At 33.1% G+C, this 27,239-nt stretch overlaps 1 protein-coding gene across 3 annotated transcripts in view; it reads left to right on the plus strand.

The window, feature by feature from the left end:
* The window catches only part of LOC143252976 (esterase OVCA2), a 49,651-nt gene extending 25,155 nt beyond the window's left edge, over nucleotides 1-24,496 (plus strand). For all 3 annotated transcript variants that reach the window (XM_076505949.1, XM_076505948.1, XM_076505950.1), the window contains 6 exons: nucleotides 6,530-6,600; nucleotides 10,260-10,316; nucleotides 16,889-17,013; nucleotides 18,743-18,821; nucleotides 22,068-22,208; nucleotides 24,279-24,496. In XM_076505949.1, the coding sequence (XP_076362064.1) occupies nucleotides 10,265-10,316; nucleotides 16,889-17,013; nucleotides 18,743-18,821; nucleotides 22,068-22,208; nucleotides 24,279-24,418 (537 nt within the window). In that variant the 5' untranslated portion in view covers nucleotides 6,530-6,600; nucleotides 10,260-10,264 and the 3' untranslated portion in view covers nucleotides 24,419-24,496. The remainder of the gene's footprint in view (nucleotides 1-6,529; nucleotides 6,601-10,259; nucleotides 10,317-16,888; nucleotides 17,014-18,742; nucleotides 18,822-22,067; nucleotides 22,209-24,278) is intronic.
* Nucleotides 24,497-27,239: the final 2,743 nt, after the last annotated feature.

A 27,239-nucleotide genomic window follows, 5' to 3' on the forward strand; every position in this document is an offset into this window, starting at 1 on the left:
CCCCATTTCAGAGCTTCACCAGCACTGATTATAGGACATTTACATTCATGGACATAGCCATGAAAAGGAAAGGATAAGTAATTAAAATAAAAAAGTTTGCAAGCCTCAGTTAAAGTAATAGTCAAGGAGAAAAGAAGAAGTTACAATTGCACCTGACTGTCCCTGGTTCTAGAAAGACCTAAAGCCTGATGCCAAAAGGAAGCTCAACACTTTTTTGGCTGCACATTTTTTCCACACTTAAGTGTTTTTGGTTACATACATAAATTACAGGACTGTCAAATGATGAAATAGAATGTTCCATAACTGTCCAATAGGTTTATTATTTTGTAAACTTTTTGTATGTACCTATTTACCCCTTTCAACTTTTTTTTAGTGATATGTACAATTCAAACAGCTGACAAACCTCCAAGTGAAAAGTAATGGGACATTCCATATTTCCAATTGCTCTGTTATCATATTGAGCTAACACACAGTGAGGTACTCATGGAAGCCACAAGATGTATTATTATGGAACTTTGTGGGAAATGTCTGCATACACTATGTATTAGCTCCATGTGTAGGGTGTTGTTATCGATCATTTGTAAATGTAGTGTGCATTGTTTCTTAACCTTTCTTTTTGTGATGAGGAGAAACCCACTTGAAGTAAAAATGTACCTTAATGTGGCTGGTACAGGCATTAATGTAAATAAAAAAAACAAAAAACAGATTGTTTTAACTGATGATACTTTGTTCTAAGGTGAATAATGTTTTGTGTCAATAGAAAAACAAAAAGTACCAGGTCAGGATTGTAAGCATGCTTATGAATCAAAAGACTGTAGCTGTAAATAAAGTGGTTCTGGGTGGTGTTATTCTTAATTTCTCAGCATTTGGTTTTCCATGATAAAAAAATTCAACAAATTCTACCAATTCAGACTGTCACCTGCTTATGGAATAATTGCCTCGATGCCAATTATCAATAAAATACTGCATCATATAAAATAATAATTTTAAATAAACAAAATAATGATTTAAATGTCAAGAATAATAATGCAATTTTCGTGATCATCCCCCTGATATATTCTCATTACCTAAATTTACCAGGCATAGCAGAGAAGACTGGTGTTGAAGAGAAGCTATTTAACACCTGTGGACTCTTTGACCTAATGCAATTTGTACAAGCTTGTGAGGGTGTTTGACTTGTAATCTGACAGTTGTGAGCTTAAATCCATGTTTCACTAAACATACTTCAAATTTCAGTCATGAAGGCATTATATGTAATGATCAATTTCTCACTATTCATTGGTAAAAGAGTAGCCTAAGAATTGATGGTGGATGGTGATGACTAGCTGCCTTTCCTCTAGTCCTTCATTGCTAAATTAGGGATAGCTAGTGGATATTGCCCTCATGTAGTTTTGCTCGAAATTTAAAACCAAAGCAGGCTGCTGAGACAGAGAAAGAATTAATACAAGATGAAAATGATTGAGACAAATTTTAGATCTGGTCTGGGAACAGACAGGATCTCTGATCAGCATCTGGTCATGTTCCACTCACCATCAATAAGTGACTTTAATCCTATAAGAGCTATCCATCTTTGGAACTCAGGATCAGTTTGCACAGTAATATCACATTCTGAAAAGGTCCAATTTAAGAAACAAGTGCAACAGAGTAATGAAGAAGGGAAGGAAGATCTGAGAAATGAATGTTAGGACATCATCAGACACTGATGCAGATGCATACTAGATTTATTTTCATTATTTATTGTGATTAGGAATGGACACCAATTTCAGTTTAACTCATCACCATCAAATCAGTTACAAAGTTATTAGCATGTTTTTCTTATGTTGCTAATTTGGGAATTTCACATATTTCAAATTCATGAACAACTAATTACCAGCTGTGTCAGGATATGAAAAAACTGATACAGAATTTATTACTGTAAATAAAGTTAATGGTAATTTAAATTGTATAAATTTTCTATCAAAAGTGTTTGACATTAATTAACAAATATGTATCAGTTAGATGGTGATGGGTTATATGGAACAAGAATAAATTACACTGACAGTAATGCAAAGATTTTCCTTCATTATTTATTTTGTTTAGGAAAGGACACTTATTTTAAAAAGAAGCAAAAAGTGACAGTTGTACCATGCTTCAGAGAGAAATTAAAGATAATATATTAAGTGAAAATCATTTAAGTGGTATGATAAAATGAAATTGTTTTACTTTTTTTATGAAATATGAGTTCACAACAAAATAAAGTGACATGTTGATATTTTAGTTTTTGTCACTCCACATAACATCTGCTATTTCATTCGGTAATATTTTCTCATAACATTCAGTGTAGGGTACATTTTAAAGTGAACTGCAGGAAAGGCCCCTAAAACTGCTTGTGAGACTAAAAATATATGTTTGGGGACCTGGCTGGCTCCCTAAAAGAAAGTTAAGCATGAGTCCTACAGTGTGTCCTGCAGGTTTTTTCAGCAGTGCTACACACAATTGTATGTCTTGATATGGTACTTTTAACAACTAAAATACCACAGACTTTTTTTATGCTGGTGTCTTTAAATTTTTACATTGTTTGTTAGTTGTATTAGTGAAGTTCTTTTTAATGTTGAATTTTGTACTGTAGCTGTTTTATGTGGATTCCTGTACATGGTCAGGAGACCTTCCATGGAAGGTTCTGTTTTTTCAGTTTACCTCCTCTGGGATCCAAACATCCACTCGTGTTTGTTGTGTGTGGTGACCCGTGAAGGGGAGGAGAGAATCCTGATGGTTGAGAGGTCAAACCATAACACATCACTTTGGACTAGGGTCAACCAAGTACCAGTGTTGGATGTTCTCAACAAGTGTTGTGAACATTGTATCTGATGCTGGTGTTTGGGTTTTGGGCTCATGAAACCCTGGCATTGCTGCAATCTTCTTGTTTGACATTGTAGTGCATCCCCTCGTAGGGGTCCATGATGAGTGGGGTCAATGGGCATCAAAATATTCCTTTTTTATTATGGATCCTCCAAATAAAAACTTAAATAGTGAAAAAACAGTCCATAAGTAAACAACTGTTTATTGAAGACACTGAGCAGCAATATTCAACACCTGTAACACCTGTTGTACCTTGTTTTTTATACTACATTCTCTTTCAAACAAACCTTTAAGGCAGATGTTTCCCTTTTACATTCAGAAGAGACTAGAGGGACTTGCTGGCTCTTCAAAGTCACTAAAGAAGCTTCAATCTGGTGACATATTGGTAGAAACATCCACATCTCAACACAGTGAAATCCTCTTGCATTCAAAGGTGATTTGAGATAAACCTATTGAGGTGACACCTCATCCTACTTTGAATTCAACATGAGGAGTTATTGTTGAGAGGGAGTTGAAGAACATCCCCGAGTCAGAGATTCTCACTGGTTTCTCCACTGAAGGAGTTTCTGCAGTGAGGCATATCTCTACTCGCATATCTGCCACTACCAAGGCAGGTTATCTTAATTGCAGGGTATGGCCATACATTCCAAACATCCATTCTCTGATATTTTCAGTGTCAGCTGTGGCAAGGACCACAGTACCTATGAATGTGAAACAGACCCTCATTGTGTCAATTGCAATGGCTTTTACCTGTCTTACTTTCATTCTTGCCATAAATGGTTGGAAGAAAAAGAGGTGCATCATTTGAAAACAATTCAAAACATTACTTACCCTGAGGCTCGAAAGTTGCTGTCCATCACTTCTTCTTGGACATATGCTGCTGCACTTTGCTCCACTACTATAGTGGGAGTGCAGGCAGATCTCTCAGTGCTTCCAAAAGAATCGTGCTCAAACCAAATGAAAAGTCTTTAACCATGGTTAAAAAAGTTGATAAATCAACTTCAACATCCATCCCTAACATACATTACAGCATATCTCAAGATCCACTTCCTTTAGTTCTGCGTATGGGCATTTCCTTAAATGCATCCTCTTCTCCCACCTCAAGATGTAAAACGATCATTCGTTCATGTCCTCAGTCCCTGAAATCCTCTTTCAACAGTAAAGACCTGCCCAATTAACCCAGAGCAGGTTCCATGGAGGTCAATAGACCTCCCTCAAATAAAGACAGTAAAGAAAAAAGATGTGGTCATGAACAGAATGGTTCTCCACTCAGTTCACTTACACATAAATAAAAATGACCACCTAGGTACAATGGAACTGTAAAGGTTGACACTCTAATCTAGATGACATCAAAACACTGATTGCTTCCTACCATCCTGTATGTCTTTCCTTACAGAAAACATTTCTGAAACCTGCTGATACAGTCAACTTTTGGCAGTTTTCTTTATACAGAAATGACAGGTTGTGTGATGGACGAGTGTGTGGATGGGTGGCACTGTTGGTAGATCAGCATGTGCCCTCCCTGTCTTTGTCACTCGACACACCCTTAGAGGCTGTAGCCACCTGTGTTTCCTTGGGTTGTACCATCACTGCTTGTTCTCTCTACCTGTTGCCTGGAGAAACCTATGATCAATCAGACCTTGATGCTCTCATTGAACAGTTGCCGTCTCCCTTCTCAATCTTGGGGAATTTAATGGATATTATACCCTCTATAGAAGTGCTGATATTGATGGGAATGGTCACTCCAAAGAATGTATGCTCTCTGATCACAACCTTTCTTTTTTCATTACTGGTTCTTCTACTTATTTTCATGCACCTAGTCAGTCCTTTACTGCTGTCAATCTCTCAATTTGCTTCCCTTCACTATTTTACTACTTTTCATGGAGGGTCGACAATAATCCACAAGGCAGTGATCATTTTCCTATACTTTTGAGAGAGACTAGCTGTGGTCGATGCCACCTGACCCGCATGCCCCAGTGGAAACTGGATCAAGCAAACCGGCCCTCTTTCACTGCTGTCACAGAACTTGAACCTTCCATCATCTGTAAGCCATCAATAGATGACTGTGTGGCAGCATAACTGACTGTATTATACAAGCAGCTGCTTAATGTATCCCTAAAACCTTGACATGTTTTCCACAATATCCTCATCTGTAGCAGAATTCTGCCTGCCACATAGAACAGAAGGCTTAAAAACAGGCCTTGGATACTTTTTGTAGGTATCCCACACTCTCTCACTGCATCACTTTCCGGCAGTCCCCTGCACATCCTCAGCAGATAAAACATCAGAAAAAGTCAGAATGAATCTTGTATTAAGTTCACAACCAACATATCTACTACCACCAGTTCCAAAGTCATATGGGACAAGATTTGAAAGGTCAATGGGCAATATAATTCTGTCCCCCTCTCAATCTTGGTTTCTGATGGCCAGGGAGTAGCTGATAACTGGAGCATTGCCAATATTCTAGGTGAAAGCTTTTGCTGAAAATCTTGCACTTCTGATTCTTCCTCCACCTTCTTAGCCAGGAAGACTTGAGAAGAGAGATCACCTCTTTCCTTTTGAGCATTTTGTCTCTATGACTATAATCATCCCTTTACACTGGTGGTACTCAAAGTGGCCCCTCATCATTTGATCATGATATTATGCACCATGAAATGCTGTGCTGTTTATTTCCTGCTATTCTTCTGATTGCTTTTAACCAGATCTGGCAGGAGAATGTTTTTTCTGATGTCTGGTGTCATGCTATTATCCTACCTCTCTCTAAGCCTGGGAAGGATCTGATGATTCCTTCAAACTACCATCCAGTTGCTTTGACGAGCTTTCTCTGTAAGACCTTAGAGAGGATGGTTAATGCTCATGTTCTGTCTCAAGGTTTCTTCGTGATGTTAGACAGTGTTATTGGCGATGGTGACACTGTACACCTTAAAAATGATTTTAGTTTTTTGAAGGCCATTAATCTTTTTAATGCTATTTAAGTTTTTTTAATTTATAGATTAGACCTTTTTTAATGTGATTCCCTTTAAAGAATCAAAGTACATCTGGTTCAATTAGGAATTAGAAAATGGCCATAACATCAAATAACTCAAAACCAAGACTGGAAAGGCCAACTTCAGGTGACTTACACTGCTATTTGAACTACCCATTAGTCATCGTGGTGAGTTATAATTAAAATTTTGCTACAGGTCTTTTAAGTCTTGTATTACTTTACTTTCTGAAAATGGCCATAATGTCAAATAACTTGAAACCAGGACTGGAAAGGCCAACTTCAGGTGACTAATGCTGATTTTTGAACTTACCTGTTAATCATCCTGGTGAGTTATGATAATTACAATTATAGTACAGAAAGTCCTTTACAACTTGTATTACTGTAGTTTTTGTCTTACCCCTATAGACTAGATGTAAAAATTGGATTTAATGCTATTTATGTTTTTAATTCAAAAATTAAACTTTGACTTGTTTTACTTTAATTTTAAATTTTTACCGGATGTTTGGTGCAGATAGCCTAGTTGCTTTGTGTCATAAAATACCACACTAACCAACCAACCAATTATGAAAAACATATTGCTTAATACTGTCATTATAGAGCACATTTGGCATTTGGTATTGTGTGTGTACAGTTTGAATATTTTATGTGTTCAGAGTAGGTATAATTTTTCACTGAAACCATGAATCTATTGTTTTTTTCATACAGACAAGATGGAGAATCCTTCAAGTCAAAACTTGGTGGCTTCAGAAAGGCTGTGAAAAGTATTGCCCATTTGTGTGAGTGTTTTTAAAATTATTACTTACATCATGATGTTGATATGGATGATTCATAAACATTGTACAACCTGTCAAGTAGCTAAAATTGTATAATTCTGATCCTGCTAGTTAAATATATTACGTTTTAGCAGTTGGTTAGATTTGACCCCAACTTCATTGTTAACTGCATTAGTCACATTTTAGCTGGATTTCTTAAGCCTGTAAAAATCTACTTACCATTTATTTATGGGTAAAGATACTAAATTAAGAAATAGTAGAAATATGTTTGAGTTCACTTTATTGGAAGAGTAAAAATCAGGAATTCAAACATGAAAGTGAAATATTGAATACTACCAGTTCAATTCAACTTCAAATTATTTTTTACTTAAGTATTTTAAACAAAATTAAGAGGGAATTAGAAAGGTACTGTCCAGAAAAGAAATACAATGATGTATGTTATGAATGGCAAACTATTCTCAAGGGACTTGGACTTTCCATCAGAAATTGATAAAGTCATAAATTTCAATAAACCTTCAGAAAATATATCAGTTTGTCTGAGAAAATGTTGGGTTTTTTGATAAATTACTTAATTTTTTGTAATTGTGTTGTAAAAAGTGTTATTACTATTTACAGTGAAAACCTATGAATGATAAAACTTGACCTCTCATTGTGGATTCCTCTTTCTGGTGAGGGAACCTTCCTGGGAAGGTTGTATATTTTAAGTTTACCTTCTCTGGGATCTTAACACTCTCCCACTTGTTTCCCATGTATAGCAACCCTTTGGGAGGAGAGGATTCTGGTGGTTGAGGGGTAGAATTCCAACATGCTACTTTGGCCTCGAATTCCTGCAGATGGGTGGCTCTCCAGTGTCAATCAGCTGGTCCTATTGAGCTGTGATGAACTGACTAACAATGTTGTACATTCACAGTGGGTGTTGTGGACATTGTGTCTGATGCTGGTGTTTGGGTATGGTGCTCATAAAACACTGGCATTACTGCAGTATTCTTGTTTGGCATTGTAGTGCATTTGTAGTACGACTCCATGGTGGGTGGGGTCAGTGAGCACTGAATCTTTCTCTTTTTATTATAGAATCCCCAAATTCTCAAAAAAAATCATAAAAAAACAGCTAATCAGTAAATGACCATGTCTTGCAGACTCTGAACAGCAATCTCCACTTCATTTTACACCTGTACATCATTTATTCATATTACATTCTTTATCAGACAAACCTTTAGAGCAAATGTCTCCCTTTTTTATTCAGAAGTAGATTGGCTTGCTGGCTCTCTAAAGTGAGTCAAGAAGCTATGTTTTGGTGGCATCTTTGTGGAAACATCTACCCAATATTACAGTGATCTTCTCTGTAATTTGAAGGCCATTGGGGATATACCCATTGAGTTTACTTCTCATGCTACTTTGAATTCCTCAGTGTCTGAGATCCTTGCTGGTTTCTTCAGCCAATGCATTTCTTCTGTGTGCTGTATCTCTGCTCATGAAGATGAAATTATGCTGCTGACAAGTGTCTTAATTCTGACATTTAAGTTGCCATGTTCATCCACCTCCATCAAGGCAGGTTATTTGAACTGTAAAGTACTGACATACATTTCTAACCCTCTCAGATCTTTCCAGCATCAGTAGTTCAAACATTCAAAGGTATCTTGTTGTGGTTCATTGATATGGGCTTATTGTGGTAACAAAGATCATGATTCCTAAGAGTGTCAAATGGACCCTTGCTGCATCAGTTGTGGTGGATTACAACTGTCTTACTTTCCTATTGCCCTAATGAGTGGAAGAAGAAAATGTACAGTGTTTAGAAAGAGTTAATAACATTTTTTATATCAAAGCTCAGAAGATATTGTGCCTGACTCCATTTCTGACATATGCTGCTGCAGTGTGTTCCACTGCTACAATGAGAGTGCAGACAGATCTTTCTGTGTCTCCTACAGAGTTGTTCTCAAACCATCTGTAAAGTATTTTGTCCTCTATAAACTAGTGAATTGACAAGTCAACATCTACTCCTGTCTTTGTCCTCACCATTCCTTCCAGTGACTGCCCTGGTCCACTTCCTTCAGCCCCAGATTTCTGGTGTCTGCTCTAGCCCACCATCTTTTGCTCTCAGTCACTAGAATCTCTGTCTACTGACAGAGACCTGCCCACTTGACCCATGACATGATCCATGAAGGTCAATGGGTCTTCTCATAAATAAAACAATAACATGATAATAAACTGAAGGGTTCTCCATCCAGTTCTCTTCCACTTAAGTAAAAATGGCCACTTCAATACAGTAGAAATGTCAAGGTTTCTGTTCTAATCTGGATGATATTAAGGTCTTGATTGATTTCAATCATCCAATGTGTCTTTCCTTACATGAAACATTTTTGTAACTTACCAATACAGTCACCTTTTGGCAGTTTATTTTGTTTGTTTTTATACCAGTTTGTGTGATGGATGAGTGCATGGAGGAGTGGCACTGCTAGTTGCTCAACATGTGCTTGCCCAGTCTCTACTACTTCATACACTCTTGGAGGCCATAGCCATCCATGTTTCCTTGAGTCATATCCTCACTGTTTGTTCTTTTTACCTGTCTCCTGGAGAGACTTATGATCAATCAGACTTTGATGTTTTCACTGAACAGTTTGCCATCACCCATTTTGATCTTGGGAAAATTTAATGGACACAATCCCTTGCACCCCACTAGTATAGCAGTAAGTCTATGAATTTACAGTGCTAAAATCAGGGGTTCATATCCCATTGGTAAGCACAGTAGATAGCCCAATGTGGCTTTGCTACAAGAAAACACACACAATCCCCTCTGAGGTGCTGCTGATATTGACAGGAGGGGTAATTCCATGGAGTGCATGCTTTCAGATTTCAGATCACAACCTTTATCTCTTTAATACTGGTTCTTATGTTTATTTTCATGCACCAAGTCATTTTTTTTTACTACCATTGATATCTCTGTATGCTCTCCTTCATTTTACTTGAAGAGTTTACAGTGGCCCATAGGGCAGTGATGATTATTCTTCTGTTTTGAAGGAGATTGGCCATGGTTAATGCTACCTGACCTACATGACTTGGTGGAAGTTGGACCAGTCTAACTGGCCCTCTTTTACAGTTCTGTTGGAACTTGATTCTCCCATCATCTGCCTCCCATCAATATGATATACATATTAGGGATATTAATAGTATTTTCAAATGGCAAATTTTACACTAACGTTAATTTTATAGAGATTATATATAGAGCTTCTATTTCATTAATTTTGGAATTTTTATACTTCTGTTTTCTGTATGTTAAATTTATAATGTTATTCAAGGGGTCAGAAGTACATTATTTGTACTATAATTATGGTTATTCAAGACAATATATACCCTGAGGTTTTCTAATATTTTACATGTTAACTTGTTTTCAAAAGTTTTTGGCATAATTGTTGTTTACACATACTTGTAAGATGATATTTATATATTCATTAATTCTAAATAATACCTAATGTATTAAAGAGCAGATAATAGGTTTGTTTTGCTTTGATGTTAAAGGGATGTGAACAATTTTAGTCTTTTGATCTTGATGTAAACTTGCATTTTATATCAGCAAACACTTGTACCTACTTCTAGAAGTATATATGTATTTCAGACACCTAATTTCCTTTTATTTGGTCATAATTAAGACACTTCTTTTTTATCAGACTTCATGAATGCTCCAAATATCATCAAAGAAGACAATGCAGAGATACCTCAGACTGGTGAGGCTAAACTTATAATAATTATTATTCTTTCATTTTATATTATTTCACACACCTTTTCTGACACTATAGCTCTAGATTTATTCTTATGAAAGTTCTATTTATTATTCTTCATGTCATAATGTTACAATGGTTTTACATGCCTGCTGTAGGTTTCTCTTCATTGTGGAATCTTTATCTAAACATTAGTATCCCGATAACCTAAAATTAGTATTACCTTTTTTGTTTAAGCCTTTATACTGCATTATATTTTCCAAAATAAGTTAATTCTTGTGATTTTTTCTACCTACATAAACACACCCTCTATCTCAGATCTGTATATTAGTCCCTCCATTATTACTTCTTATTCACATTATTTAATAACAACATGTTACTGTGTTTTACATGCTTGCTACATGCTTCCCTTTAGTGTGGAATGGATTTATTTATACTGAAACTTTAGATGATTCTTTTTTTTAAAAAACTGTCCTCTTGGGTTTGGAGTTGTCTATTTTTCTTCATTATACAAAGTAACAAAAATAAAATTTTGAATTAATTTCAGTAATATTTAGGATTATAAATATTCTAAAAGTATAAGTAGATAAAAATACTGACATTTCAGATATGATTTCACTTCTCTAACATGGAGTCTCCTAGTGCTCATACTTAGATACCCATGTTACCAAGTTATTAGCCTCTCTATGCAGAGAGGGGAAGTTTTACATGTGGACTGATGTTTCTTCTGTTAGCTTAGGGTCTGAGACAGCTAATCACAACTCTTGGATGGACATCTCATCTTCTGCACATGTTTACAACTGGTACATTAAGTTTGTAATATCTGACATGGTTATTTAACATAGATTTGATACCATTGTCCTCTTATCTGTAAAAGGTAACTCTGTTAACTACTTTTAGTTGTTCTGGGAGGCATATAGTTTCTCAGTCACCAGTTATGTTCTTGCTTCTGAACGTTTTGGGGCTATACATTCTCAGTATCCTTTCTAGAGGTATGATTAGAATATTGCAGTGATTTTTCATGTTTTCTTCTTCTCCACCCTTTGAACCCTTGATGCCAGGTTTCTTATATCACCTTTCTCTTAAGACTTATTTTCTTCTGTTGTTGTTTAGCAGACTTCAGTGTTTGCAATTTATATTCAAAGGACTCTTTACCATTCCATATATGTTCTGTTTTACCCTAATAGATCCTTTCTACTCAAAAATTCAATGGCTAGAGAAGAAGTCAAGTCCTTCATTCCCATTTATCTTACCTTTTTTTCTCATTTTTGTGAAATGCTTGGATCTGTATCATCTTTTTTTACCCTATTCAGGCTTTCCAATGTTATGTTGTGCACACTAAAAGGGTGTGTTGTTCATGTCAATGTTTGTTTCTCCATTGGGCTCAGGTGACTTTTCCTCTGTTGCTTCAACAGGTTGGATTCATCAGCTGGTTTGTATTGCTTATTCTGGATTTTCATTGGAGGAGCAGTGATTTCTTTGGGAATGATATAATTGAGTTCATCATACCTTGATGCCCCTGGCAACTTAGTTGTGTTGCCCACTGGTGGAGATTGCTTAAAAACATATCATTATTTGGTGGTTGTCTCTTCAGAAGATATGTGACCCCCCTCTCCTCTGTGACTATTCTTCATGTCCCAGCTAGTTTATCAGAGAGGTGAGTGTCATTATTTCTTTGTGTTTTTCTTTTTTTTTTGAAGGACTCTTTTGTCATTTTGATTTGGATTCCACTTACTGGAAAACTTTCCTGGTAGTAACCAGCTTTGTTGAGATGAGATGCTTTCTGGTTAGTATACAATTATCATACAAAGACAAATACTTTAATGGACTGCCAGTCATTGACTATCATCAGTAAAGCTTAAAGGGATTTTGTTCATTCCTGCTCATTCCTCTGATTGAATAAATCAGAATCAATTTGCCTTTCAAAATAGGGAATGTGGTTTACCTGTTTCACTGTAAATTTTAAAAGTTTTAAAATATACATATTCTATTTTCAGCAAGCTGTTTTGAAAAGAGCAAAACATTAGGTACAAAAATTTATAAAATTCATATATTTTGAAAAGAGTAATTAAAATGCTGCATAAAAAGAGGAAGTAAATTAAAAGACAAAAAATTAAGAAATAATAGGATAATGCAAAAAATTTTACAATACTATACAAGTTATTCAGGACAGAGTTGATTGTTGTGAAATCTGTTCCCTTATTTATTTAAAGTTGTAGTTCATTTATAATAGAGAAACTTTCTTTTATTAAAAGTTCAATTTTGGATGATCCACATGAGATTACTTTGAAATTAGTAATTGTGATTTATCACTATTCTGGGGGAAAATATTTCATCCAATAGTTTTTGTTTTTTTTGTAATGCAGTAAACCATACTATACACTTAGGTGTGTTAAATCAATGCACTAGGTCCTAAAGAGTTAAAGTAATTTTGGGGGATAGTTATATTTGCAAATGGTATGTGTTTATACGTATAAATAGTTGTATTAGGAATAATATTAAAGTATGGTTTATATTTTTTGAAGAGAAAGTTAAAGATTCAATGCAGTCAGTATTTTTTTAAATATTTAAAATTTCTGTAATATATCTATATGCATGTTCCACTTCTGCAGTCATTTTCAAAACCTAGGATACATTTTATAATCCCACATTGTAGCTTGTACCCTAGCATATTTTTTTAAAAAACGCAGCATATTTTGTTTAATTTTAATGTGTTTTGCTTTGGCTTAAAAAATTATGTATTTATTTAACCATTATTTTTTAAGCCAAAGCAAAACAAAGTGTTAATCAGTAAACATGTAATGAAATTTAATCATTTGTGTTCAAGCATTAGCATTGTTAATATCTCCCACTGACATCTCCTGTGTTACATTGGGAAAAAACGAGACAAAGACTAAAAAGTTGACAGAGTTTGAATGTGGCAGAATTGTCAAGCTGTAAAAGCAAGGTATCTCTCAACGTGCCATCGCTGGTGAGATTGAGTGTAGTAAAACTGCTGTTGCAAATTTCTTAAAAGACCCTGAGGGATACAGAATGAGAATTTCAAGTGGTCAGCCCAAGAAAGTTTCACCGGCATTGAGCAGGAGGATTCGATAGGTTGTCCTGCAAAACACCAGCCAATCATTGCACCAGATTAAGGCCCTTATGGACACAGAATGCAGCTCAAGAACAATAAGACGGTATCTACTAGAGAAAGGCTTTAAAAACCGTAAATGTCTTCAAAGGTCATGACTCCTTCCACACCACAAAATAGCTTGGAATGTAGAAAAGTGTATGAAAGTTTTGTTCTCTGACAAGAAAACATTTATCCTGGATGGTCCAGATGGCTTCCAACGTTACTGGCATGATAAGGATATCCCACCAGAGACATTTTCTACATGACACAGTGGAGGAGGTTCCATCATGATCAGGGGTGCTTTCTCCTTCCATGGAACAATGGAACTTTAAGTTATACAGGGGCGTCAACCAGCAGCTGGCTATATTGGCATGTTGGAGAGAGCATCTTTATTGACTGAAGGCCTTGTGTGCAAATGACTGGATCTTTCAGCAGGGCAACACTGCAATCCACAATGCCCGCAGGACAAAGGATGTTTTCATGGCAAATTAAGTGATTCTTTTGGACCATCCAGCGTGTTTGACGGAACTCAACCCCATTGAAAATGTTTGGGGGTAGATGGCAAGGGAAGTCTATAGAAATGGACGTCAATTCCAAACAGTGCATTATCTTCATGAAGCCATCTTCACCACTTGGAATAACATTCCAGCCAGCCTTCTAGAAACACTTATATTGACCATGCCAAAGCAAATGTTTGCTGTTATTTGCATTGACAGCTGTGCAACTCACTACTGAGACCTCTTTTTGGGCATTTCCTATCCTGTTTAGGACTTCTTTTTGGTATGGTCTTAAACTTTTGACCAGCTAGTATTTAGGCTAATTTTATAATTTTCACATTTTCCTATTAAATGCTAAAAAAGTTTATTTTATTTTCCCTTTTCTTCTTTTTATCTTTTGAAGCTCTACTCAAATAAGTGGTTGAGTCTAACAATGCAAAATGAATATTTTTTCTTTACGTTCATTGGTCTTAAGATTATGGCCAGCAGTGTGTATATATATAAATTTTAAAAATGTTGGATATTTTATTATTCTTTATGCTGGGCATATTTAGTGGTTTTTTAATCTTCATTAAATCCAGTGAATTGGTTTCTTTTTGGAAGTTGTTAATCAGAACTCCAGAATCTGAATGCAAGTGGGAAGAATGTGTCTGTTATTTTATTGTCAGTGTTGAACCTAAACTTGTATGATACTGATCATATTTAGTGAACTTGAAAATAAAGCCAGTGGTTAATATATATATATTACCCTTTGATTCCCCCTTCAGTGTGTATTTCTTCCCAGGGAAGGTTCTGTTCTTTCAGTTTACCTTCTCTAGGATTTAAACATCCACCTATGTGTTTGCTATGCATGGTAACCTGTAAAGGGGAGGAGACGATCCTAGTGGTTGATGGGCCTATGATGGGTTGAGAGACCTATAATCTATTAAACCTTGATGCTCTCATTGAACAGGTGCCATCTCCCTTTTCATTCCTGGAGGGCTTTGATGGACATCATATCCTCTGTGGAAATGCTGATATTGATGGGAGGGGTCACTTCATAGAGTGTGTGCTCTCTGATCACAACCTTTCTCTTTTCAATAGTAGTTCTTCTGCTTATTTTCATGCTCTTAGTCTGGCCTTTACTGCTATTTATCTCTCAATTTGCTCCCCTTCACTATTCTCCTACTTTTCTTGAAGGGTTGACAATAACCAACAAGGCAGTGATCATTTTCCTATAATATTGAAAGAGACTGGTTGTAGTTGATACCATCTGACCCATGAGCCCTGGTGGAAGCTGGATCAAGTAAACTGGCCCTCTTTCACTGCTCTTGCAGAACTTGATCCTGCCATTGTATGTAATCCATCAGTAGATGACTGTGTGGTAGCAGTAACTGACTGTATTATAGTAGCAGCTGCTCAGTGTATTCCTAAAACCTTGACACACTTTCCATGATATCCTGGGATACTTTTCATAGGTATCTCATACTCTTGCACCGCTTTGTATTCCAGCAGGCATGTGCACATGCTCAGCAGGTAAGGAGTCAAAGCCAGAAGGACTTTTTGGATTAAGTTCACAAATAGCATATCTTCTACCAACATTTCCAAAGTCATATGTGACAAAATTCGAAAAGTCAGTGGGCAATATAATTATGTCCCCCTCTCAATCTTGCTCTCCGATGGCCAGGAAGTAGCTGTTACACGAAGCATCGCTGATACTTTAGGTGAAAGCTTTTGCCAGGTATCTAGCACTTCTGCTTCTCCTTCTTCCATTTTCTTAGCCTTAAAGACTCAGGCAGAGCAATCATCTTTTTACTTTCATGCTGATTGTCTCTATGACTATAATTGTCCCTTCACACTGGTGGAACTTAAAACTGGCTCTTCATCAGTCTAGCAGTACATTGGTTGGACCTGATAGTATACATTATGACATGCTGCACCATCTGTCTCCTGCTTCTCTTGCTATTCTTCTGATTGTTTTTAACCAGATCTGGCAGGACAATGGCACCAGGCAATTGTCCTACCTTTCTGTAAACCTGAGAAGGATCCCGAGATTCCTTCAAACTACCATCCAGTTGCTTTGATGAACTGTCTCTGTAAGACCTTAGAGAAGATGGTTAATTATCATCTTGTTTGGTTCCTTGAAACAAACAACCTCCTCTCACCACCCAGTGTGGATTCTGATGACTCCCCCATGGACCACCTAATTTGACTTGAAACATCAATCAGAGAAGGCTTTCTCAAACGACAACATCTTGTTTCAGTATTCTTTGACATTGAGAAGGCTTATGATACAACATGGAGGTATGGCATTTTGCAAGACCTCCATTTATATTGGTTACATGGCGATTTGCCCATTTTTATTAAAATTGTTTTAATAGACAGGCAATTCAATGGCCATAATGTCAAATAACTTGAAATTAAGACTGGAAAGTCCAACTTCAGGTGACTAATGCTGATTTTTGAACTTACCTGTTAGTCATCCTGGTGAGTTATGATAATTACAATTATGCTACAGAAAGTCCTTTACAACTTGTATTACTGCAGCTTTTGTCTTACCTCTGTAGACCAGATGTAAAAATTGGATTTAATGTTATTTATATTTTTAATTCAAAAATTAAACTTTGCCTTGTTTTACCTTAATTTCCTTTTATGAATCTTAAAAATTTTACTTTAATTTTAACTTTTCACTGGATGTTTGGTGCAGATAGCATAGTTACTTTGCACCATTAAACACCAAACCAAACACCTCTTCAATTCTTTAATTTATTACTTGTATGAAATGTGTTGTTCATACAGAGCATTGTAGTTCTCAAAGGAGCAAAATTCTTTTTTGTGCCTTAAGAAGTAGCTGACAGTTGTAAGAAATTTTAAAGCCAGTAGATGCTATTAAATAAGAATTTGCTTCAGAGGTTTGTCTATTATGTGTTTGATCTAGTACATGATTCTTTCATTGATGATTTGCAAGAAATGTTTTGTTCTCACAGAGACACGACAGAGAGCATGGTGGTTCTCAAAGGAACAAAATTTTTTTTGTGCCCAAGAAGTATCTGACATTTGTAAGGGATTTCAAGAATCATTAGATGCTGTTAAACAAGAATTTGATTCAGAGGTTTGTCTATTATATGTTTAATGGAGAAGTAAGTTAAAAGCTAGATAAAAATTATTTCATTCAATAATTCATAATGAACTACTGCTGTATTATTATTAGTTTTTTCATGGTGTTATGTTTTTAACATTTTATCAGGTATTACATTTGTTACATATTTAGCAAAATACATAATTTTTATGTTGAATGTGTAAACCATATTTAAATAATAGTTTCAGTAAAAAAATAGAAAAAATAACTTTTATACTCTAGATAATTGTAAAATAACTTTATATTTTCAACTTTTTTATCAAAATGTGTAAATATCTCCAGTATACCCAACAAATTTTAAGTAATAATTGTTTCTTTCATTCTTTTTTTTATTTGTTTATTCTTAACAGTATTAGTATTGCAGTTGACAATACTTATCTTATAAATATGTATTCAGTTTTAAAGTTGATACAGTCTTTCCTTATACTTGGTTAATATTTGTTAAATAAAATGTAGAACCTAAGCAAATACAGTAGATCCTATTGCAGTCAGTATTTTGTGATTGGAAAATACTTTGGTGAGATGAAAATTGTTGGTTCTTTTTTCTGTGTTTGGTAATTAAAGACTATCTGTGTATATACACTAGCTTATTGTTCATTATAAGATGGTAAATGGTGATTACTTTTTTTACTGATATTAAATAATGTTTTACAAAAATGTTTCTTAAAATTGAATTATGTTACAGTAATAATACATGTATGAAGAATGTTTAACCTTTTTTTAGTATTACATAAAAATATGTTTTTGTATATTTGGTTATCTCACGTAAGTGGTTCTTTGTTAAAATTTTGACTTGTGTATATTTTTATGTTCTAATCTTCATGGTGAAGCTTTAAAGATTAAATCACATCACAAAACTAGTTCTTGAAGAAAATATTTTTACATGGTCAAACATCTAACCCTGTGATTTATCAATTGTGCTAACAAAGACAAAGAATTTGAGGATATAGGGAAAATGCACAAAGGTGTAACTTTTCACAAAAAAGTGCTTATAAAATATCTAACTAAATGTTTAAAAATCTCTCACCTAGATTATAAACATCATTTACTGTAGTGCCAGCTATTGGGTGGAAAAGATATTTAAGGTGTGTTTAATGCAGATAACTACTGTTGATATGATGTGAACCCTGATTTAATCTCTAATACTATTCATATTTTTCTGAATATTCAAAGAGCTTGCTGTAAATATGATGATAAATATATAAATACAAAACATAAAATCCTAATTCATCTGTAATAGTCAGACTTCATAATTGAATGTTAGTAAATAATTCGATTTTTTAAATAAACTGTCATGTTATTCTGTTGTTTTTTTCTGGTAAATTAAGATATTACTGTAAGTATGATGAGTTAAATAATTAAAAATGTTATATAAAAAAGCCTTATTAAATTGGCATTTGAATGTGAGAGATTTACTGGAGACTACCCACTGAATAATTTAATTGTTACCAACCAAGTAATTATTACAAACAGAGGGTGAAGCGATACTAAAAAATGTGATGTTACAAACAGTGTGTGGCTTTTATAGTTTTATACCTAGATATTTAATATTTTTAACATTTATTGGAGATCTGGAATTTTATATAGCATTACTGAAATGAGCAAAAGTATGGATTAAAAGACATTTCTGGTATTTTTGATATCAATAATTCATATAAGTGTTTTTCATCTATTAGGATATTATGTTTTCTTTATATTTCAGGGTCCATTTGATGGAATTTTAGGTTTCAGTCAGGGAGCTGCTATGGTAACACTTTTGTGTGCACTTAAAGAAACCCAAGGTATGAAAGTATTTGCTGTTTATATATCATATAGCTAAATGAAAACAAATTAATTTTCCCCAATCAGATTTTGTATATTATTTTTATAATAATAATACCTTAATAGAGTACACTTGACATGTAGAGAAACAGTGTTAGTTTGGTGAAAATGGATAAGTATATTGTTATGTTTATTGAGAAAAGTGTTCAGCCTGGTGACAAAGATTTTTTTTTAAATCTATGTATAAGAATTTTAATTTTAGAAAATAAGAATATTAAAATATGTAAGACTGGTTACATTTCATATGGAGTAACTTTTTAATCTCCTTATTTTAGGAAAAATATTAATCTTCTAGACAATAAATTGTTTCACTTTTAGACTCAAATTTTTATAAATATAATCCAGCATCAGGTTTGTTATAAGGTATGCTATTTTTAACAATGAAAAATACAAATAAATCATTTCCCTCTTCATGACAATATTTCTTCTGATGTAACGGTTAAGCCTTTTTTGTGTTTTGGTATTACTAGCACTTGAATTTACAATTTTTATAAAAAAACAACATATTTTCAAGTACAGGACCAGTTGCTAGTTCTGGTTATTTCTTTCTGGTTGAAAATAACTTTTTCCTTAATATGTTTCCCATAATCGTTTAAAATGAAATATTATAAAATTTTACAGCCCATGTTGTTGTTGTTATCTTTTGTATAAATAACAACCAACAGAGGATCAAAATAGATTTTTGAAGAACCGTGATTACATTCATCTAGTAAAAAAGAGCATCTATTGATTCACTTTTTAAATTTTCTTACCTCAGCCAAAAAATTTAACTTAGCAACCAACATGTGGTGTGCTTTATCTTCAAAAGCCTACTGAAAAGCTAGCTAACGTATACAGAGGTGCCTTCATACAAATAAAGTACATTTGTTAAACAACCCAAGCAAATTAAGTTAAAAACTGCATGGTTTATGTGTCAGAGCTTTAAGTTTTTTGGGATGGACTTTAACAGGCTAACTGTTAAAAGCTTTTTCTGTTTATGAGCAGATAAGGTGGTAATTATGGTAGGAGACTCAGAGGTAAGAAGTAACTATTCTGACATATGAGTACTTCTTACCTCTGAGTCTCCTAGGATATCCCAGTTAAAGAATATTTTTTTATTAAGTAAAATATCTCCAGCTTAAGTAATTTCTGTTGAGTTATGCCTGTTTTAATTTCTTTTCATTACCTATATAAGTACATTTATTTATTTATTTTTCCTGGATCTATGTCCTTATTTATTTACTTATTTTGTATTTATATTTTCTTGTGCATACATTTTATTTCAATTTTGATGTTGTGTTGTTATTTTTAATTAGTGTTTTGTATATGCTGTAGGAATTTGGTGAAGATAAATATGTGTGTATTCTGAAATATTCAATAAAATTTTAATATTCATAAAATTTTTGGTTCTGTAGTTCATCATCATACTATTATGTGAAATAGTTTGCCTTATAAAATGATGTGGTATGAAAATTTTAATTATTTTAAATTTTGTTTGATAGGAATATGGGCAAGGAAAGTTACATTGATGTGTTTCTTTTTCTTTATGGATTAGAGGTGACCTAAATGCACCAAATATTATTTTGTCATCTTTCTTGGTCTTGTAGAAATATCTTTATGTAATTAACATAACAAAAATATTTAGATGATAGAACAGGAAAAATATTAAATAAAATGTTAATGATTTAAATGACTAGTATATAAATTGGTTAATGCTTTAAAGTATTTTTCATAATAAGTTTCTTTTTTTTTCTAATAGCAACTATCAGGTAAAATCTTTCCAATAAAAAAAAGAATTAACAATAAACTTGATTGAAAAAAAAACAAAACACTTGTTTTCCCTACATCCAAATCAAAATAAATATACTTTTGGATGAGATGAGTAATGAATGATTTATGTAATTAGTGGAGATGTTCTCATTGTATGATTCACATACTCTGCAAATAGTCCAGAATCATGGGCTTTTGTCAATATGAAATAAAATCAGTGTCTCAGACTTATGGAAAATAGATGAAAAATGGTTTTCAGTAGAACATAGAAATATTCTTCTTACAATTGATAGTGGTGTAATTGACACACATATTCAATTATAGAGAGAATAAATGAAAGGTTCACATGAAAGTAAAAAATGTGTATTATCAGCTTAGAATGGTCCATTTTGTAAAAACCAAAATAAAATTATCACCAAAAGTGAGTTTAAATGGATAAAAGTGTTTTTCCTCGACTTATATGATTAGAGGAGTGATATGTGTGCATGAGTGGAAAGCTTTTTAAACTTCAGTAAACTATGCAAAAAATGAAATTAGGAGTAGGAAAGAACCTATGACATCTCCATATGCAGAAGGTAATAGGTATTTGGAGAACGTATATGTAATCTTGAATCTCAAAATGGCTGGTATGGATATTAAAACTTTTATTAAAAAAAGTAGAGAACAATGTTTCAACCTTCTTAGGTCATCTTCAGGTTGACAAAGAGAGTTTGTAATCGTTGTTCTCTACTTTATTTTAATAAAAGTTTTAATACCCATACCAACTGTCTTGAGATAAATTGTTACTTCAAGTAGAGTTCTCATCATCACAAATGTGTAATCTCTCAAATCCCAATCTGAAACAGCAGAGTTTTTTAAGGTTTTGTGTGTGAATTTCTTCTTTTGTTTATAGACACTTATAGTACTGGCACTATTACCTCGTAGAGCAGGGCTTAAGTTTCAATACTTGCCTCCAGTACTCAGATTTTGAAAGCATCACTAGATCTGGTGTCTCTTAAAAGATAAATCAGTAGGTTTGTCATCTTTAATCAGACAATTTAACTCAAAATTTCTTTGGTACTAGAAATTTTTTATGGATATCATGTTTTGTGGAATAGGTTTGACCTTTTAGTCATTTGGAAACCCATCAGATTTATTCAGAATTCTACGTACTTAACTTTATATGTGAGTAGTATAGGCAGGTCATTTACCAGTTTTAATTACATTAAATAGACAGCACTGCCTTTGCACTTTATAAATTTTGTGTCTTCAAATACAAAATATGTTTAATACATGAAGCATGAATTTTTCAACTAATAACATATCATGTGTTTTCTTTTGTAATTATTATAGCCTGAAGAAAAATCTATATTCACTTCATTAATTTTATGCTTAATAGTTTTCTTTCATTTTTAGAAGTATATAGGTTACTTCACATATAAGCTATAGTAACTGTCTCAATGTTGTAATTTTACCAGCATTTCCATATCAGTTCAGTTTTGTGTTCCTGATTGCTGCATTTCAGAGTAATTCCAAGCCTCATGAAGCTCTTTATTGTAGCACCATACAAACCCCAAGTCTACATGTTATTGGAGACACAGATTTAGTTATACCTAAAGGTAAGTTGTTATTTCATTCTTTTCCAATAAACTAAAGATTTTATATAATGCATTAAGAAACGTTTTTCAAACTATAGCTTTATTAGGTTCATCTTAATCATTTCATAATTTTCTAGCATATATTCCTTGGTTGATTTGATAAGTGACTGTTGATAACTTCTGTATTATGCTATCTTTATTCTTGATGAAGTTTACTTTATAAACATTATGAGCCATTTGCTAAAATTTATTGTTGCTGAGTTGTTACCTTTCACCAGATATTATTTTTATGCATTAAATCACTTAGATGAAAACTAAATTGAACAGAAAAGGATATGACTGAAGGGACACTGGAGGAAAAAGGCATACAACATAATTTTCACAATTGTTTTCAGTAACTAATGACTTTTTGTCACAAATGCAAAAATATTATTAAATGTCACAGATTGATATTACTTTCAGTTTCATAACTATGTTATCATTTTGCAATATTCAAAAGATCTCATAAAATATTACATTAATTTTATTTCAGTTACATTTGATGAAAAATCATGACAAATGGGTAATTAAATGTAAATCAGATGTTCTGTTTAGAAAATAGAAATTAGAAGACAATTAGAACCAACTCTTGCATCTTAATGATCTGATACATTATCTGCCACTACATTATCATCTCCTTTTATTATCCAAAATTAATGGAAAAATATGATTGTGACAATGTTAATGTTCTTCAGCACAAAGAATAAGCAATTTAGTATTTTAGGTTTGACAATTCCATTGTACTATAAGGCATAATTCAAATTTGTTAATGTTTGATATTTGTGATATTAGCATCAAATACCATTGTATATCTAGCATTTCTACAACATACCATAGTATAACTTTTCAGTGACAACTTTGTGTTTATATAAACTTGTGAAATTATACATTTTTGTAGTATAAATAAGTCTTGGATATATAATTGTGTTATCATATTATCTCAAAAAAATTAAACATTTTAAAATTTATTATTGCTATAAAGTTGAAAATTAAAGAACACATACATACATATATGTATATATCTTAAAGTACATTTCTAAGCAAAGACTAGAAAAGTGGAATAATTGTATAAGTTATGGTGTAATTAAATATTATACAAGTTTCTAGCTATTCTTCAGGTACAGATACCAAGATATTTTACAAATGTAAAGTTGTTTATACATTTGGACTTTATTACAAACTTGCTTTGAATATTCTTAAATAACACTTAATAAAAATAAGAATGAGAATAAGGAATGGAAAACAATTTGAAATACTTTGAATGTAATGCTGACCACTGAAGGATGTCTGGGAGCATGTTGCCATGGAAAAATCTTGCAAGATCAGGAGCTATATGATGCCCTTAAGTTTGACAGTAAATTAGCAATATTTGGTTAGTTACTAAAGAGTTCTGTGTGGTTTTTAGCAATAATGTGTTAGAATTGTAAAATATCCCTGTCAACAAAGCTCTTTGTGGTAAATTGATCTTTTTTTTGATTGAATTCTCTCAGTTTGACTTCTTCCAAAAGCAAATATAATTCTTAGTTCTTTCTTTAGTCAGTCAATTTAATTATTAATTTATTTAGTCCTAGCTTCATCGTGCTGCTTAATAGTCTCTGCTGCTTTTTAAAATTGATTAAAATCTCAAATTAAAGTACAAACTTTCATTTAACTGTTTCTGCATTTAATGCACACCATAAGCATACTATTTTGTAAGATCAACAAAACTAAATTCTAATTAGTCAGGAATATATTGTTATTTGGTAGGACTGAAATATAGAAGAATGTACTTACAAAAACTTGACTCTGAAATCCTCAATACCACTAGTATCAGTCCTGTGGGTACTATAAAACTCAGAATCTTCAATGTCACCTAAGAGCCAGTTTATGACAATCTGACCATGAACATAATTCAGTGTGGTTATTTATTGCACATTTACTGTCACTGAAATTGTTTGAAAATTATTATCCTTTTAAATATTGTGCTGAAATTTTTGTGTATTTTTCATAATACAGGAGCAAAAATTTGAGAGAGATTCATTAAAATGTGGTTTTGTTTTATATTGCTTACAGAAATGAGTGAAACATTGCTGAATTGTTACCTTAATCCAGTTGTGGTTCAGCATCCTGGTGGACACTATGTACCAGTCAGTGGACAGTATAAAACTCATTATCTTCAGTTTCTTCAATGCCACTTAAAATCCAATTCATAACAGTCTGACCATAAACACAATTTGGTGTAATGATTCTAAACATTATACCTTCATTTTTAAATAAAAAAATCATAGAGATTTTTGCTGTTATTGATTTTTTTATAGCTGGACAGATTCACAATCGTTCAATTATTTCAATGCTTAATGATAGTATTAGAGCAAGTGACAACTGACAAGCAAAATACTGCTTGCATTCAGTTCGGAATACTTATGTTTATTTTAACTAAACCTAATTATAAAGCTCTTATTACTTGAATGTATTCATTGCTTTATTTAGTCAGTGAATTCAAACATTGTCAAATACAGTAAAATATCATTTAATTTCTTTGGTGATATCAACAAGTTTTAAATTTACATTTTATTTCTACTTTATACATTATAAGATTCTTGAAGATATATATATATATATATTTAAAAATGGCTAGTATGGGTTGAGAAAATGTTTATGTAGAGGAGCAAACAATGTTTTGACCCTTTGGTCATCATCAGGTTCACAAAGAAAAAAAAGAGGTAACTGACCAATAGCTGACCACATGTTTCAATGGGGTTGTGTAATTGAGTGTAGGAATGTAGAGGGCATGCTTAGATGTTTAATTATATTTATTAATATAGGTATAAAGGTGTTCCTTTGTATTGGTTTTTTTGGGGCTTGAGCTGTTGTTTAATATTTTCTACATTATTTGTACACATCTAGACAAAAAGCAAAATCAACTAACAAAAGTAAATATATCCCACGAATTACAAAATCATGAAACCATATACTGCTGCATACCATATATTCCTGAAATCAGCAGAAAAATAACCAACATTTGGCAAAATCTAGTAACAAAATATGACATTCCAGTTAATACCAAATTTATCCAAAACCAGGCACAAAACTAAGATCTATACTGTGTAAAAGCTACACTTGACAAACACCATGGCATACAATGTGACAACTGCCACGACTTCTGTATTGGAGAAAAAAGTAGAAAAATGGAAGCCAGATTCAAAGAACATAAAAAGTCACCTTCACACATTTTCGAACACTGCAAATCAAATAAACACAACATAACCATAAAAAAATACCCAAATACTAAATAAAGAAACAAATGTAAAATTAAAGAAGCCTTACTTATACAACAACTCAAGCCCAAAATAAACCAATACAAAGGAACACATTTACAACTATATTAATAAATATAATCAAACATCTAAGCACACCCTCTACATTCCTACACTCAGTTACACAACCTCCTTCAAACATGTGATCAGCTATCAGTCAGTTACCTCTTTCTTTCTTTGTAAACCTGACGATGACCAAAGAAGGTCGAAACGTTGTTCGCTCCTCCACATAAAAATTTTTTCAGCCCAAATCAGCTGTTTTTACATATATTTTTTTTTCTACAAGTGGGTTTTCTCGTCATCACAGATTATTCTTGAAGATATATTTTTGCTGTTTACTAAGGTTTTCAATAATAAAGACAGTCACTGCATAATAAAGTTGTAAGTTAGGAATTGCTTGGAAAGTAAACATATTGTAAAGCAGCATCTCATAATAGCTAAGTGATATCCTTAAGACTTTCCTTATTCCTTAAAAATTTCATTTTCCATTGTCAGTTATTCTTTGCTATCCTATTTCTTCCCATTGAAATTTCTCTCCCTCTTTTCTGTCAGTTTGAAAAACTCCTACTTTTATCAGATGAATATTAGACATAATTAATGAAATGAAAATAAGCTGTTTAGACACAAAAAAAAAAAAAAGCATGTATGCATCTATGTATAAGTGGACAGTCATCTTTACTGAATCACTAAATACATTATCAATTTTCTATCTCTCAAGGTGAATCCCTACTGAACTGTAATATCCTTTTAGGCACAATAGATATTATCTACTGTAGAGCACAAAGAAACAGCAATTAGAAAAAGGCAGTATCAACAACTTTCTGGACCACAGGTTTGTGATAAAACTGCATAAAAGTTTTTAAAATTTCTATATCACTAAAGCAAGTAAAAAATGTATGATGCACCTACATATCACAGTAACAGATAGATATAAATATTTAACTATAGACATTTTTCGGTTTTATCAGTTTAGATTACATAGTTTTAAATTTTTAATGGACTGATCCTCTCAGCACACACTAGTGCAAAGGAGAGACAGAAGAAAGGTGGTTTCAGTGGATTAAATTTGCAACTGAATTTAATTGTTTCTTGCTCTAAAATTAGCCTGATCACTGAAACTTTCATAATGTGATCATATTGTGAATCAAATTCTTTATATCTCAGATCCCCTGATAACAAAGATCAATTATTTATGCTACTCTATGGTATTAGTGTGTGCCCAATTTTTTTTTTTTCTCATTATGTTAAGTGAACAAACAGTTGTTTCCATGACATTGGATATTGTAGCACTCTGCTTTCATCCTTTGAAGTGATTGTAATAGAAGCTGATTGAGATGGATGAATTTTTTAAACATATTACAACATTATAAATATAGCTTATAACACTGCTTACTTCCTAGATTGTGAAGTCTTCTGACTAATTCTTATGCAAAAATAAGACACTACACTAATTTGTCCATTCACTATGTCTGTTTGGTGATTTTCTGAGGTCCATGGTAAAGGAATGAGATGGCATCTTCTCCCTTGCCATCACTGGCATTCCTATTACTGGGAAAGGCCTTCTTGAGTTAATCTAATGTTGACTCTCTCTTTAATAATCTCCTGGAAGTAATCTCAAGAGGAATTCCAGGTTTTTCTGCAGGTAAATTCTCTATTGGAGTTATCAATTTATCCATTTTCGACTAATGTATTTCCAAAATCGATTATATTGGACAAC

The sequence above is a fragment of the Tachypleus tridentatus genome, chromosome 6 (genome assembly GCF_004210375.1).
Source record: "Tachypleus tridentatus isolate NWPU-2018 chromosome 6, ASM421037v1, whole genome shotgun sequence".
NCBI lineage: Eukaryota > Metazoa > Arthropoda > Merostomata > Xiphosura > Limulidae > Tachypleus > Tachypleus tridentatus.